Source organism: Panthera uncia, assembly GCF_023721935.1.
Source record: "Panthera uncia isolate 11264 chromosome C1 unlocalized genomic scaffold, Puncia_PCG_1.0 HiC_scaffold_3, whole genome shotgun sequence".
Taxonomy (NCBI): domain Eukaryota; kingdom Metazoa; phylum Chordata; class Mammalia; order Carnivora; family Felidae; genus Panthera; species Panthera uncia.
In genome coordinates, this window is record NW_026057584.1 from 13961916 (window position 1) to 13979366 (window position 17451).

The 17451-nt window shown below is 37.3% G+C and overlaps 1 protein-coding gene and 1 pseudogene across 5 annotated transcripts in view; both read left to right on the forward strand.

The window, feature by feature from the left end:
• CUL3 (cullin 3) overlaps positions 1 to 17451 on the forward strand; it is a 95053-nt gene that overhangs the window by 55436 nt on the left and 22166 nt on the right. For all 5 annotated transcript variants that reach the window (XM_049615832.1, XM_049615831.1, XM_049615833.1 and 2 more), the window contains 5 exons: positions 7423 to 7583; positions 8590 to 8704; positions 10682 to 10910; positions 15526 to 15671; positions 16657 to 16833. In XM_049615832.1, coding sequence (XP_049471789.1) covers positions 7423 to 7583; positions 8590 to 8704; positions 10682 to 10910; positions 15526 to 15671; positions 16657 to 16833 — 828 coding nt within the window. The remainder of the gene's footprint in view (positions 1 to 7422; positions 7584 to 8589; positions 8705 to 10681; positions 10911 to 15525; positions 15672 to 16656; positions 16834 to 17451) is intronic.
• Positions 567 to 6112, forward strand: LOC125911744 (40S ribosomal protein S2-like; annotated as a pseudogene).

Below are 17451 nucleotides of genomic sequence, written 5' to 3' on the forward strand. Positions count from 1 at the left end.
AACTATGACTTTGATTTAGTCATGGAGCTAAATTTTCAAGCCAACCGTATTCTGTGCTTTTTTCCATGTACTTTACCCAGTAACATTGTTAAGTCCAGAAATGTTAATTTGTCTGCAATTTACTATATCATCTCTTACTAGTGCCCTTTCAGCAGTATAGTCAGACACCAGCATTGCAGAAAATATTGGGACAGTTCTGTAAAATTTGCTGTAATTAGACTTTTTTTTTTTTTTTTTTTACTATAACTCTGCACTAGAAACTTTTTGTTATTTTTCTGGGTTTTGTTTTGCTTTTTAATTTTCTGTTTCTGTTTTCATAGTGTTAAGTCTTCTTGTATTTATTTCATGGCTTGAAAGTGAACCCTATTTGAAAATACTTATATTTATTGCTTGTTGATAGAAGATTGCCTAGTGATTAAGCTTGGGAAAGCAGGTTCAAGCATGTTCTAACAGACAATAGCTACTTGTTACAGAGTCATTTACTTTTTTTTTTTTAATAAGTTAAACTTTCTAGGGTTTATCTCTAGTTTATGAGCAGGACAAATATTTACTATTTGTAAAGATTTTTAAACCTGTTTATATTCCTCCTCCTCCTGTTTTTAAAAAATAAACAAAAAATGTTCAGCTGGTTAAAGATACTTGAACTACTTCTTGCAAGTAAATTAAGTAGTAAGAGTTAATGTTATTTTTTGAACTTCATTATCCGTTGTTTCTGTTTTTTTAAGTTTATTTATTTTGAGAGAGCACGCGCGAGTGGGGGAGGGGCAGAGAGAGCCTCGCAAGCAGGCTCTGCACTGTCAGTGAAGAGCCCCACGTGGGGCTCGATCTCACAGACCACGAAATCATGACCTGAGCTGAATTCAAGAGTCCGATGCTTAACCGACAGAGCCACCCGGGTGCCCCAGTACTTTTTAATTTCTGATCTAGGTTTTATAGTTGTTCTTGGCAGGGAACTTGGCCTTCCAAAAGCTATTCTTTCAGGACTAGCCATGTAAATAAGTACGATAGCATTGTGAGGGAGGTGTTGTGTTGCAGTTGAAGTCAGATGGAAAGCAGTCTGGCTTTTTCCCAGGTCTATAAAACGAAAGACAGAGAGATGGTCCCATCATTATTTCCTCCTCCTCACCCTTGGGTTCATCTAGCTTGTGAAGAGTCTTGCTGGTTGTAGATTTGCTTGGCCAAAAATAGCAACCTCTGAGACAGAACCATAAATAAAGATTTAAAATGTAATTTATCTCTGTGGTGTTGAAGCTCATATCCCTTTAGTAAATGTAATGTTTGACTCAGACATTAAGCTTTCAAACATGTTTTTTAGAACATTTTATATTTAAAACACTGGTTTGGCTTAAAAAGGCGAATGGAAGCAGCCACCAACTTTCTGTCTCTACTTAGCTTTCCTCAATAGATCAATGCCTAATTGTGAACTCATACAAACTATATTTTGGTCAAAAAGCCTGAGATTATGAAAATAATAGTTTTAGGGTTTTTTTAAACATTTTTTTTCATTTTTGGTATGAGTTTATATCTGTCCTTACTTTGAGGTTGTATTCTCTTAGAGGTTAACTAGTGGTGGGATTTTTAAATAGATCTTTTAAATTAAATATTCACATAGAAACATATACAAAATGAAAGTCCTACAGTGATTTAAACAATTAGAGCTGCATTAATATTATATTGCGTAAATCTATCCACTTATTAATTAAAAAAACTGTTTTTTTTAAAGTAATCTGTATACCCAATGTAGGGCTCGAACCTACGGCCCTGAGATCAAGAGTTGCATGTTCCATTAACTGAGCCTGCCAGGGGCCCCCCAGCCACTAATTTTTTTAACAGAGACATTCCTGTTAGAATCTGTTAGGAAAATGCTATTGTGTACCCACAGCCTGAATTCCTTCAGATAGTACTAGTAAGCAGTAAACGAGATTCAGCATGTTTATTTAGCAAGTACTTTAATATATATTATGCACAGATCATAAGTTTGTGAACGTGTGCATGCGTTTCCATTTAACATGTACACTTATTATAAACACTTAAGTGTATGTATGCATCACTCTTAATTTTGATTGATGGTAATTAATCATACATACCAAACATTTAATATAAATGACTCTTTAGTATTACTGATTTAAACAGCCACACTCAATTTTGTGGGTTTTCTCTTCTCCATTTATTAGCTCTGTTATCAATAATCAAATTTTGGGGTTGACAGGTTTTAATATTATATGTCATTTAATTATAATCATCATATACACCTTGACAGTCTCACATTAAAAGACAAACTTTGAGGTCTTAACACTAACATCTGTATTTCTTTTGTCTCCAGTCATCTTCCATGGACTTAAATGTTTCGTACCCTCAAACACTCTAACCATGTGTTCCCATCATACCTGGCTTCCTTTACTGAAGCATTGTTTCTCCCCATACAGAGTATACCTGGAGAATTCCATCAGCTGCACCTGACTTTTTTTTTTTTTTTTTTTTTTTTTTGGCTTTTGGCTTTTGGCTTTTCTCAGAGGACTTGAGCTAGATGGCATTATAGGCTATAAGGTTATTGATTCACCCACATCACTGTGCCTAGGAATGAAAAGAAGGAAACCCAGGCCAGGGATACTGGTAACAAATAGGAAGGGAATAAGTAATACTGAAGTCTGTTTTGGTCCTTCATATATGTTAACTTTTGATCAGAGAGTAAAGCTCCATAAGAAATCATATTAGAGTTTGAGATTATCTTTACCAACCTTTTGTGTTACCCAGAACCAGAGTGGATAAATGACTTACTCAGGGTCACCCAGCCGGTTAATAGTGATACAGCCAGAGCTCATATGAAAAATTCCTAACTCCACATCTAGTATTTTTCCATTTAAAAATCTGCTGTAACTGATAAGTCCACTTTAGACAACAGTTTAGCAATTTCCATATGATCCAACACTTCGCACTTCTAGAAATCTGGTCCAAGAAGAAGGAAAGCATGTATCCACCAAAGGATTGTACCCAAACGTGCCTAGCAACATTAGTCTTAGTAGACAAAAACTGGAAAGAGCCCAAAATATCCATCAGCTGGTAAAATAAACTAAATGTGGCATATCCATACAATGAAGTACTATTCAGCACTACAAAGGAATGAAATACTGGTAAATGTTATATCATTAATGAACCTTAGCAACTTTATACTTAGTGAAAAATCAGATACGAAAGATTATATATAATTCAATTACATTTAAGTGACCAGAAAAGGAAATCTGTAGAAAGAGAAGGCAGGTATGCTGAAAGTGGGATTGACTACAAACGGGCTTAAGGGACTTTTTTGGGTGATGGAAATAGTCTAGAACTAGATTGTGGCAGTGGTTAGACAACTATAGAAATTTACTGTAAATTATTGAAGGGTACTCTTAAAATAGGTAAATTTTATGGCATGCAAATTATACTGCAGTAAAGCCAAAAAAGGGGAACATTAAAAAATTTCACTCTAAAAAAACTCCACTCTAAAACTCATAATTTATTCTGAAGATTATGCTGTATGTACCTTTTGTTTTATAATTCTTACTGGTATTGCACCTTTTGCCAAAAACAATAAAATCTGACCTGATTCTCTAGACATTTCTCTTCATTAAGAACATTTGATTTCTTAAAGAGGTTAAACTTGTTAATGTCATACATACATCATATATGGTATATACATATATGACCCCCACACACCCTACAAGTCCCTTGGGCTTGAAGTAGAGTTGGGACTTCCTGTGCTTGCCACAATTACCAGTGTTTTCTATTCTAACTGTAAAACAGCCTGACTAAAAACTCTCTCACTGCTATTTCACTACTTTTAGTCTATCTTCTCTATTTTGCTCTCACCAGTCGAACTTTGTGTTTACTGAGAGTTTTTTGCATTCATTTTCAAACCTGTTTATGCCACTTGTACCTGTTACTACATAATTTAATATTGTGTAAACCAATAAAATGGCGTTAGAAGCAGTAGAATTTCTTGGTAAACAGATTGGATGTTTTAGAAAGACTTGACAAAGGCTAATCACTAAATATTGGTTCGAATTAAGTGTGGGTAATTTAAAAGACTGGAGTGGGGATTGTAAAAATCTAGAAGGACTGTTTTTACATTCATATTGCTTCACAAATGTCTCTAGTTCATGCTCCGTCTTAATGAAACAAAGTAGAAAAGTTTATTAGGTGAGGGTGTGTGTAAGAAAGGTAACACTGAACTCTAATCACAGGATTCATGTTCAAAGACAAAAGTCTTGATATCTCTATGAACACGTATTATGTTTTAAATTAAAAATTTTAAGATGCAGACGTGTGTGTATGCTTGTTTTTCTCTTTTACCACCTGTCTGCAATTAAGCAGCCAGTTATTGGTTTTGATCCCATAGGGTGAGAGTGATTCTGTATATGGTACTATTCAAAACTATATAAACATCAAATTTATAAATAACTTATGTGATAGAATATTTTGATAATAAAAAGGATTCTTGTTGCTTTAAAAATTTTTAGATTTATGACTGTTTTTATTGAATGTATCTTGTTTTATTTTATTAATGTTTATTTTTGAGAGAGAGAGTGGGGGGAGGCAAGGGAAGGGGACAGAGGATCCGAAGCAGCCTCTGTGCTGACTGCAGAGAGCACGACACAGGGACTCGAACCCATGAATTGTGAGATCATGACCTGAGCCACGTTCGGATGCTCAGCCAACCGAGCCACCAGGCACCCCGAATGTGTCTCATTTTATGCAGAAAAGTAAGCCAAAGTCAGGATGATAGTAGGAGAGGACTAAGCCTGCAGGGGAGTAGAGAGTTGCTTCAGTACCTACAAAACAAGGTCATCAGAAAGGGGGAAGGGTACAGTCAGGAGACACTCAGAATTTAAGATCTTGAGATGGAAGTGTGAAGTTTAAGAATCTCCCAGAGAGATGGGACACCTGCGGGGCTCCGTCAGTTGAGAGTCCGACTTCGGCTCAGGACCTTGATTTCAAGGTTCCTGGGTTCAGGCCCCGCGTCAGGCTCTGTGCTGACATCTCAGAGCCTGGAGTCTGATTCGGATTCCATGTCTCCCTCCCTCTCTGCCCCTCCCCCGCTCACGAGTGTGTGTGTGCTCTCTCTCTCTCTCTAAGAATAAAACGTTAAAAAAATGTTTTTAAGAAACATTAAAAAAAAAAGTATCTACCAGAGAAAGAAAACACCAAATGAGAGAAGACACTGGTGCTGCCAGAGGGCCCGTGGCCCTGGATTAGGAGGCCACAGAGTCTCCCTCGCCGGCTTTGGCAGTACCATCGGGGCTTGGGGTCACGATGGTGGTTGGTGGTTGGGGTGAGGCCGGGGCCACAGAGCTTGCAGAGGCAAGGTGGGAAACAGGGAACGGACCCCCATCACCAAGCTGAGCCACCTGATCAAGGACGTGAAGGTGAAGTCCCTGGAGGAGATCTCGCGCTCTTCCCTCCCCATCAAAGAGTCCAAGGTCATTGACTTTTTTCTGGGAGCATCCCTTAAGAATGAGGTTCTGAAGATAATACCTGTGCAGCAGCAGACCTGCACTGGCCCGCAGGCCAGGTTCAAGGCGTTCGTTGCCGTCCGAGATTATCATCGGACACGTTGGTCCGGGTGTTAAGTCCTCCAGGGAGGTAGCCACTGCCATCCTTGGGGTCATCATCCCGGCCAAGCTTTTCTAGTGTCCCTGTGTGGCAAGGTTCCTGGGGGGGAACAAGATCAACAAGCCCCACACTGTTTTGTGCAAGATGACCGGCCACCATGGCTCTTCATCCCTGCCTCCAGAGGCGCTGCCATTGTCTCAGCCCCTGTGCCCAAGAAGCTACTGATGATGGCTCGTATTGACGACTGCTGCCCCTCAGCTAGGGGCTGCACTGCCACCCTGGGCAGCTTTGCGAAGGCCACATTTGATCCATTTCCAAGACCTACAGCTGCCTCACCCCTGATGTCTGGAAAGACTGTGTTCACCAATTCCCTGTCAGGAATTCACTGACATCTTGGAAAGACTCACACCAGAGTCTCCATGCAGAGGACCCAGGCTCCAGCTGTGGCCACCACATAGTTTTATACAAGGGAAAAAATGTCCAAGCCTGTTAAAAAAAAAAAAAAAAAAAAAAAAGGAAAGAAAGAATTTACCGGAGAGTCATCAGTGAAAATTTTGAACCTACTAACTTGGATGCACAGTTTTGAAAACGTGAGCTTGTGCCGAGATGGTATGGATTGTAGAAATGTGAGCGGCGAAGATACTAATCAAAGAGTGGCTTTCCTTGTAGCCCTTCGGTGTGCACCCTTGGGTGAGCTGAATGAAATAAGGTCGGAGGAGTGCGGTCACATGAAGAGAGTGCTACTCCTGGAGAATTGAGTTAAAACTGTCGGAAGGATAGGATGTGGTCAGTGCCATTTTAGTTGCGTCGCTGATAGTGGTCCAGCTTCTGTTAATGTTCACCTGGTAGCTTTGTTTGGTGTTGCTTGCAGTGATAGTGTGCCTTTTAAAAGGTCCAGGATCACAGTTTGCAGTGGTTCTTAACTGGTTTTGGATTGCAAGTGCCTTTAAGAACCTGGTGAAAGCTATGGGCTCTGTTTCTAAAATACTTACGTACCATCAAACACACAGTAATTTTACAATTTTTAGTTCTTCAGAGACTCACCAAAGCCCAGAGAGATCCTGGTTAAGAACAGAAAGGAATTCTCTTGTTAATCCTTTGTGAATTAAAACAGTATTCCGTTGTGTTTTGGTGTAAATGTGGATTTTCAAATAATGCACAAAATAGGACTTTTATAGCCAATAATTCTGGATTGTATGTGCTCTATAGAGTGAGACACCTGTAATCAAGTTGGCAAGAACTTGAAAATAAGAGGACTGCAAGTAATCTGTTTGAAAGGACAGTAACTAGAAGCATTTTAATTATGTAATACTTAATGCTGCTGTATTATAAGCATTAGAGCCTTTTAATATTTACCAGTAAGCAGTCAACTTCAGTTACATGGATCGGTATTTCTTTTGGCTCTTCAGAGAACATGATCTTCAAGTATGGTATTTAAGAAAGCAAGAACCATGTTTGGGCATGGTATGGCTTTGGAGAGAAAGGGAGATGTGCATGTGCCTACCTTGCTGCCTCCCTTTCTCCCCTGCTTTCTGCTTACCTGATTCTCCCTGTGGCTGGTGCCTTCTTCCCCCACCCCCTTTTTGCTTAAGGTGAAATGCGCGACCAACTATATATAAGCAATTGTTTGTAAATTGTAAAGACCAACTTTTATGTAAGTTGGGAGGTGCTAGAAAATTCTGTGTTGCTTAAGATAGTGTGAAATGTTTCTCACCTAAAAAATGGACCGCTTTTATAATTTTAGGTCCTGTATTATTGTAGGTCACGGTGATTATTTTTATGTTTGCAAGAGTTGTGCTCAGTGTTTCTGTTGTTTTGTTTTAACTGCAGGACCGTGTATATGTACAACAAAATAATGTGGAGAATGTCTACAATTTGGGATTAATTATTTTTCGAGATCAAGTTGTACGTTATGGGTGTATTAGGGATCATCTACGACAAACACTATTGGACATGATCGCAAGAGAGCGGAAAGGAGAAGTTGTAGATCGGTATAATCATCTCTTTCTACTTCAGTGTTTAGTTTTTTAGTGGTTGTGTCTTGGGAACCAATGTGCTCTCGTAATCCTATTGAAATAAAAGTTTTATTGTCCAGCACATTGTGAAAATCCTCAAAAACCTTTTCACAATTAACGAAGTTACCTAGATTTTAACTTAAAGCACATATCTATTTTTAGAAGAGTCCACCCTAAGCCTCTATTTAATTTACTTTTAAAAAAGCAAATCAGCCATTAGTCTTCCCTTTTTATTTTTCATTTATTTTTTTTCATGCTGGCATTTGGTTCTTTTTTGCTGTGTGATAACTTTTTTGTTTCTTCTCTTTGTCTTTTTCTTTAAAAGGCTCTCTAGCTTTCATTCTTAACATATTTGAAGAAAAATGTTGAACATAGTCTACAATGACTAAGAAATACTGTACTCCTTCTGTTAAGTCACATTCCCTCCCCCTTTCTTACATGATTGCAGCCCAGTTTTTGTGACACTGCAGTTAAGAGTGGCTTGAAACATACAAGATTGCGTTCTCTATTTCTCTGTATTCAGAGAAGCTATCAGAGGAAGACTTGTAAAGTTCTTTTTATTTCGGCTCGGGTGCTTGATCAGAATTGCCCGGAAGCCATTTGGTACAAAAAAATTATAATGCCTGTGAGTAGCTGTGTGTTGTGCCCGAGTCAAGTAACTTCTCCTGCCTGCTTTCTCATAGTCTTTTTATGTTCTGTATTTTTACATAAACAGGAATATTTAGACATTTTAGACATGTTTTCTTGCAGATTTTAAGGTTATAACAATGTGAGAACAACCTGAGATCAGTAGCTGTACAGTCAAGATATGCTTTCCAATTAAAATGACTCCACATCCTTAGGTATAATAAGTTGCTTATGGGAGACGGGTCACTTTGATTTAAAACATGTTCTCAAAGTCTTTGTAACAAGTTCTGTTAAGTTTTTTTACATGAATATTTAATGGAATTTGGTGATCAAGTGGTTTAACTTCTTTTGACAGGGGCGCGATAAGAAATGCTTGCCAGATGTTAATGATTTTAGGTCTCGAAGGACGATCCGTCTATGAAGAAGATTTTGAAGCTCCTTTTTTGGAAATGTCTGCAGAATTTTTTCAGGTAATCAGTGAAGATCTAAATAAATGCTCTTTGAAGATGTTCTCAAAGTTACTGAGTACAGTTACTGATTTGAATATTTGACCTTTTTCTACTGAGGCCCTTTTGGGAAAGAGGGTACAAAAAATACTCTTTAGCGCACTTACTCCCCACCTACTCCCCATTCTCACGTTCCAGGGAAGGAACCCATTAAAGAAAAATTGAAGAGTGTGGACTCAGACACACGATTTTTTAAATTATGTGTAATGAAACGTACAAACTTAGACATAACCTTAATATTTTATTATGTTTATATGTTACAAATTATTTACCATAAATACACAGGCAGTGCATCACTAATGAAGTCCCATTATTCAGTCTTTTGTGAATATAAGTTACTGGTAAAATAAGTATAGAAATACGCATGATCTCATGGCGTGCACACACACACACATATATATATCTATATATCTGTATATCTGTATCTTAAAAACTATTGATGAGGAAATTAGAGGTCGTAAGTATAACTGATAGAAACTTGCAGCAGTATATACCACCCAAAACCCAACTGAATTGCTAAAAGTGAAGTTGAACTAGTACTAATTTGTAATGAAGTTACAAAATGGAAGGCAGTATTTATAAGATCGTGATAACCATGCATCCTCCTGAAAACCTCATTGCTAGTAGGAGCTTTAAGTCTGTTGTTAAAACAGACTTAGCTGAATACTAACTAAAAGTTTTTACTTCAGTAGGAGGCTTTTTAAAAAATAAATGAATACAAAGTTACAATAGTTCTTAATAGTTCAGTAGGTCATTCATAGGAGCCTTTAGATGTATACAAAGATGGAAATGGTGAATTTTGGCGTCCTTTACACATAAAGAATAGACTTGCTGCCTTTTTTGTTTGTTTGTTTGTTTGTTTGTTTGTTTGTTAAGTTAGTGTGTAGCCCATCAAGAAGACCTTTGTGGCCTGCACTGGTGAGCCTGGACCGTGCTTTATGAACTATTAATTTCATACTGTAGGAAACAGTTTCTATTTTCTAAGAATGCAGCAACTCATTCTAGATATTTTTGACCTGTGCATTCGTTTTAATTCCCTTCGTTACATTGTCGACATACCAAGAGAAGATTAATCATCAAGATTCCCAGATGTGCTGCAGTAATGTGTAGGCATGTATATATATACGTAGTACATACTGTTGTTAACAGTGAGTGGAAAGATGGTCTTACCTGGAGTTTCATTTGGTGTGTTAATGTCTATTCTTAGAAACTTGATTGTTTTCAAGGACTGAAACTACTTTTTGTCAAAAAGTGGAACGTGTTACTGAATTTTATACATGGTTTATATCAGCATGTCTTCCGATTTGTGATTCTTAGATGTGTTTGTTAATCCTCCTATCAAATAGGTTAAAATCACCTGGGTTAACATTTATAATTTAGTGGAACTTCGGTAAGGCTGGTGTTAGCAGGCAAGATTAAGAGTTACATAAAAGCTCTGTTTCTCAATCATAAGTTTATAGACACATGCGCGCGCACACACACGTACATAATACACACACCCACTCCTTTGAGACTGGGAGTGGGTGGCAGTTGGACTTTAGTAACTAGCAGTGTGTGAGCAAAACTGTATGATAAACATGAAAAATCCTTATAGGCATAATTTATGCACATTAAAACAAATCAGAGAAGAATTTCCTACTCTGACTTGGGGTCACATGCTCCGTTCTGTACTTTTGACCCTTACTAGCATTTGCTCACTTTTTCTGTTATTGGAGGTGTATTGGCAAAGTTTGAAAACACTGATTAAGGATAATGTATTGATTTTTCTTCTGTAATCAGTGCTTTAAAGGATGTAATTCAGCCATGGGGGTACGTGTGATAAGAAACTACATAAAATGTCAATAGTGCTAATGATATTTAGATTGTAGAAACCCACTTAAAAGCAGAAACGCATTTTGCTTCTACATTTAAAAACAAAAAAGTCATGTTTCTTATTTGCAGATGGAAAGCCAGAAATTTTTAGCAGAAAACAGTGCTTCAGTATATATAAAGAAAGTAGAAGCTAGAATTAATGAAGAAATAGAACGGGTGATGCACTGCCTTGACAAATCAACCGAAGAGCCAATAGTAAAGGTGGTTGAGAGGGAACTCATTTCCAAGCACATGAAAACTATAGTAGAAATGGAGAATTCTGGGCTAGTACATATGCTGAAAAATGGAAAGACAGAAGGTAAGCATCAGCAATTGAAAAATAATTAAATGTTTATAGTTCTACCAGGATCTTAGTAATTTTTTTTTTGTTTTGCTATAATGAAAGTAGATTATGAATGTCAGTTTTCAAGTTGTGTGTGTCATTAATGTATCAACTGCTGTTACTTTGATAGGATTTAACAGGAAAGCTCTACACTTACTAATGTGGATTTTCGGTGTCTCTTTTAATTAAATGGCTTTTTTTCTCTCTCTTTCATCTTAGTCTCCCTCGTTTTTTGTGTTTTTCTTAACCCAGAAGTCTGTGTTATTGGTGAGACCAATGAGGTCCTCTGTTACTGTCCTTTTTATATACAAGGGAGTTGGACTGTCTCCATTGCCACGTACTCTCTCGTTTTTGTGATTCTTTTAAAATCTGACATTCCAATCATAAAATTTGTATAGGCTTTCCTTTGGGAGTTAGTTGTGATAAGGGTGTTGAAAATGCAAAAATTATGTGTGTTTCATGTGACATTTTAGATAAATGAGTAGACTGGTTTTGAGAACTCCAGAGTTACAGACTTCAGAGAAAGGAAAATTGCATAAAAGTGAAAGCACAGTTTTGAGATAACTGTAGCATTTATTCTTGTTGGCTATTTCCCCCCTTTTTTTTTTCAAATTTTTTAAATGTTTATTCATTTTTGAGAGACAGAGACCGAAGTGGGGGGGGGGGGGGGGGGGGGCAGAGAGAGGGAAGTAAAGAATCTGAAGTAGGCTCTGAGCTGTCAGCACAGAGCCCATCGCGGGGCTCGAACTCATGGACCACGAGATCATGACCTGAGCTGAAGTCAGACGTTCAACCAACTGAGCCACCCAGGTGCCTCTACCCTTTTTTTCCTGAAAACAATATTTTGTGATAAGTACCTTAGGAGAAATCATAAATAAAAGAATAACAGTCATGTTGTCCTTATTTTTAATTTCTGAAGTTTTACTTAAAACTATGACTTTAGGAATCACTAATACGCTGTTAAAAAATAGGGGTGCCTGGGTGGCTCAGTCAGTTAAACGTCCGACTTCAGCTCAGGTCTTGATCTTGTGGTCCGTGAGTTCGAGCCCCGCGTTGGGCTCTGTACCGTACTGACAGCTCAGAACCTGGAGCCTGCTTCAGAATCTGTGTCTCCCTCTCTGCCCCTCCCCCACTTGCACTCGCTTGCCCTCTCTCTCAAAAATAAACATTAAAAAAAATAAACATGGTACTCTTGGTATTTTCCTGTTTCTTAGATGATCTCTTAGCAGTATTTTAGCCAGCTTACTTATTACAAAAGAAACACATACTCCCTCAAGGTTGTAAGCTTGCAGGGAATGAAAACAATATTTAAGTGAATCACTTAAAACAGAGGTAGGTATAAGAGGAGAGAAAAGTAAGGTGGTAGGAAAGGAAGTTGTTTTCTGTGCTGCCTTCAAGTGTAATTCTTGCTTTCTGTTTTGAGATGCTTATATTTCTATATATTTCTTTCTGAAAGTTGTATGTAAATTGTTGTTTTTATTAAACCAGAGAAAAGATGCTTCTGGTAAACCTTTTCTTTTGTAAAAGACAAAAAAAAAAAATCATTTTTAAATTATGTTTGTCATGTTTTCTAAACTAAGCTATCCCTGGATGTCTAAAGTCTAAGTCAAGGGCTGGCAAACTTTTTTGTAAAAGGCCCATACAGTAAACTACTCCTCTCTGTTGTAATAGTGAGAAAGTAGGCATAGACAGTAACACAAATGGATTAACTTGACTGTGTTCCTATGAAACACTGATTTTTTTTTTTTTTCCAACCACTTAAAAATGTAGAAACCATTTTTAGTTCATGAGATGCACAAAAATGGACAGTGGGCTGTATTTGGTTCAGGGGCTATAGTTCGACAAACCCTGATCTAAATGCTCATCTAGAGTTAGTGTTTTCTTGTCTACCCTGGGGGAAGGTGGGAGAGGGTGAACTAAATTGGCTGGAGAGTAGAGCTTAGGAAGTGTTTGATGGAGAGGTTGTTGGGCATACCTAAATTACAGTATCTCTGAAATCTGCATGGAGACGTGTTAAAGGCATTAAGTATGCCTGACAACATGGCAAGTGCTTAATAAGTACATAAATGAAGAAATATCAGAATACTAACCATAGTTCTCTAGTACTTAATGTTTTTAGCAAGTAAACAGCTATCTGTGATTGTAAATTAAATTTTAAAACGCTGGCTTCAATTTTTTCAGCTTCCCACTAGGAACCTAATTGCAAAATGTCTTCATTGTGTTAGGCCCTGCTCTGGAGCAGTAAGTCAAGAATATGTCAGAGGCACAACTTAACCGTTGTGAAGCCAAGCATCTCATAAATCAGAAAGTGAAACAGCTTTCTGACCATGAATGGAGGCTGAATTGGATTGGCTATGAGATGCAGATAGCTCTATGAAATTTAAATTCAAATAGCACTTCATTTTACTAAGTTTGTACAAAAACGTTTGATTTTTGAATGCCCAAGTATTTTTAATTTTCTCTTTCACGTTACCCACTACACCATACATTTATATATGGTGAATTCAATACAATGAAATTGTATTAATTTCCATACAGTTAAATATGCAACATATAATTGAGCAAAACTGTAACAACAGAGGAACAAAATAGACAAGTCGGGAACCATTTTGTTAGAGATGGGTTTGATATGCCAAATTTACTATAGTAAATCTCCATAAATTACTGTGCGTTTTTATTTTTTAATTAAAAAAAATTTTTTTATACATTTATTTATTTTTGAGAGACAGAGCACTAGTTGGGGGAGGGGCAGAGAGAGAGAGAGAGAGAGAGAGAGACAGAATCCAAAGCAGGCTCCAGGCTCTGAGTTGTCAGCACAGAGCCCAACGTGGGGCTTGAACTCAAACCGTGAGATCATAACCTGAGCCGAAGTCGGACGCTTAACCGACTGAGCCACGCAGGCGCCCCAACTGTTGCATTTTTAATACCTGTTTTTAACATGGGAAATTTGGATGTAATTTATGCCAAATGTGAGAAACTGTAAGATTTGCTGTGTGGAGATGACTTTGGACGTGTATTATTGCTGAAAACTTAGTGTTTAATAAAACTTGATTTTGAAAGTCTCTGAAACAAATTTTAGAAGCCCTTTTTTTCTAAAATTTGCTTCTAAGTATTTCTCAAATACGAAAAACTTCAGTATTAGCATCTAAATTATAGCCTGTCTGTCAAGCTTGGCCCACCAGCAGTTTGATTAGAGACCCCCCCCATCAAAAGAAAAATAACGTTTTATTGCTTATGAAAACTACATAAATTTTTAGATATCAGTGTCCATAAATAAAGTTTTATGGGAACACAGTCATGCCCATTTATTTATGTGTTATATGTGGCTTCTTTCTTGTTACAGTGGCAGAACTGAAGTAGTTGCAAGAGAGACCATATGGCCCACGAGTCTATAAAATATTTACTGTCTGGCACTTTCCAGAAAAAAATTTCCCAGCCCCCGATCTAGAAGCTGCTATTCTAACTTCCATTTCAGAAGTTCTTGATGATAAAACTTTTTTTATATTATTGTACAGTCCTTACACTGAGAGTCTCCCAGTAAGTTTCAGAGAAACCCCAGACATACGGGAAACAAAGCATTTTACCTCCACATTTTTTTTTAATGTTTATTTATTTTTGAGAGAGCATGAGCAGGGGAGGGGCAGAGGGAGAGGGAGACACAGAATCCAAAGCAGGCTCCAGGCTCTGAGCCGTCAGCACTGAGCCTGATGTGGGGCTGGAACTCACTAGCCGTGAGATCATGACCTGAGCCAAAGTTGGGCACTTAACCAAGACTGAGCCACCCAGGCGCCCCTACCTCCACATTTTGATCTTGTGAAAAATGATATACAAAATGGACAGAGTCCGGAACTTTCATTCTAAATAAAAGCAATATAGTGACATACCAAGTTTTAAAATACAAGTATTGGCCTAGGACATCCCCTGGAAAATGTTAGGGATTGTTTTGAGGAAAATACTAAGGAATAGGAACATATAAAACTATAAATATCATAAATATCATATACACTTTACCATGGTGTGTAATGAAATAAATCCTAGTATAGTTTATTTTATTTTATTTTGTTTTGTTTTGTTTTATTTTAATTATCATGTTATTGTTTGAACTTTGAGATAGACATACCTAAAAATATCTGTAAGACTTTTCATTGGTTCTTATTATGTTGACTACTAATTAATCCATAAAGTTATCCTTAAAGTTATCCTTTTGATAGACATTTCATAGTATATGATTGGGTTCTAGATTAGAATTGTATAGGAACTCAAAATTACAGTTTTCTTTTTTTTGTGGCTTTCTTATTACACTGTATAGGCATATTCCATGTAAACTGAAATTTGCTGAGACATCTTATTAATGCTCTCAAAGCATCTTATCTGAAAGCTGTATTTCATAAATTGCAATAATAACCATTAGCCAGCCTAATTTTTTTTTTCCTTTTGTCTATTTTACTGGATGTTTTCTAGTAATTTTTCGCATGGTCAGCGAGTAGTAGTGATAAGCTTCTTTAAGTTTCACAAATCAGAATGAACAGAGATTCACATTTTTTCCCTTAATCTTTAATGTAGCCGATTTTTATGTTCTTTCTGATTGCAGACCTCGCTTGCATGTACAAGTTATTTAGTCGCGTGCCAAATGGCTTGAAAACAATGTGTGAGTGTATGAGTTCCTATTTGAGGGAGCAGGGTAAAGCCCTTGTTTCTGAGGAAGGAGAAGGAAAGAATCCTGTTGACTATATCCAGGTGAGTGAATACAGCAGAATCTCTGTATGTTTGTAGTAACTTGACACCTGCTAATAGAAAGGTCACTTTTACTGGGGCGCCTGGGTGGCTCAGTCGGTTGAGCGTCTGACTTCGGCTCAGGTCATGATCTCACAGTCCATGAGTTCAAGCCCCGTGTCGGGCTCTGTGCTGACAGCTCAGAGCCTGGAGCCTGCTTCGGATTCTGTGTCTCCCTCTCTCTCTGCCCGTCCCCTGCTCATGCTCTCTCTTTCTGTCAAAAAAATAAATAAACATAAAAAAAAAAAATTAAAAAAGAAAGGTCACTTTTACTAAGCTGTATGTATTACGTGTTTTTTTACCTTCATTGTCCCAGTGGAAAAGTATGTCTACTTCTCCTAAATAGTTTAGAATTTTGCAAAGTGTGTATATTTATATCTGGGAACCGAACTCAGTGGCTGCTTTTCATTTATTAATTAACCTGCTTGTTGAAGGTCTTATTTACATGGTCTCAAGAATGAAAGTTACTACTTTTTCCTATGCTTCAGTGTTCACACTCCAGGTATTAGAAAAAATAACTTCTCAATTAAATCCTTTTTGTTCTAAAATGTTTTTTTCTAAGCAATACTGTGAATAAATTATGCCTCAGGTTTTTCATGTTTCAGTATAAATAACCAGCTTTTTTTGGTGCGTTTTTAAAGCTGATTTTCTTGGGCTGTATCCATTCAGTCAGGACAGGGAAGGATGAGGAGAAGCGGTGCAGAAGCTCTTAGACGTCTTTGGTAGAGTGATACGTGAATAGCAAACAGGCTGCTCCCTCATGGCTGACATTTTGAATACAGGCTTAGATCTAGGCTTGAAAATAATAATATGGAACCTGTAAGTTTAACACTGAGCGCACACATTTGTAGCCCGCAAACTTAAGGCACACATACCTGATCGTATGTGTCTTGTTTATAGAAAAAAAATTATGATGATGTATCCTGATTTCTTTGTTTTTATTTGGAAGGGCTTATTGGATCTGAAGAGTAGGTTTGATCGCTTCCTCCAGGAATCGTTCAATAATGACCGGCTCTTTAAACAAACTATTGCGGGTGACTTTGAGTATTTTCTCAACCTCAACTCCAGGTCCCCTGAATACCTCTCATTATTTATTGATGATAAGCTGAAAAAGGGAGTCAAAGGGGTAAGTATTAATGCATTTGAAAACACATGAAATTTTATTTCTAGATTTAAAATTGTATACAAAATAGAAAATTAGGGAATTTTGTAGACATAAAATTAAGCCTAGCCCTTTGCTGTGCTTAAATGTGTGCTGTGATCTTTGAAAAGGATTGCTTAAGGTATTTGAAATGGTCCAAAGTCCTTTGACATTTCACTTAATGTATAATTTATACCAAAACCAAACAACTACACAGTCACAGTTGTTAAACAGTCTTTATAGACTATGAGGGTTAGATACGCTGTAGAGATGAGAGGCGACTAGAAGACCGCGCTGTTCATAGCTTGGGATGTTGCTGTTGTCACCTTGGCCTGGGTGTTGTGTATCCAACAACTCTTGGATGCCTAGAATTTGAAGGAGTAGATTAGAATAGCTATCAGAAAGTAGTTTGAGAGCCTTTATTATATATCAGTCTTATTATATTATATATAATTATATATGCTTATTATATCAAGCATATTGTTGTCACACATACTTTTTAGTGTCACACACTAAAAAGTGTCACACACTTTTTAACTTCTTCTTAGAATTTGTGAGGCAAAAGGGAAAAGCAATAAATGCAGGTTTTCCAAGCAGCTATAA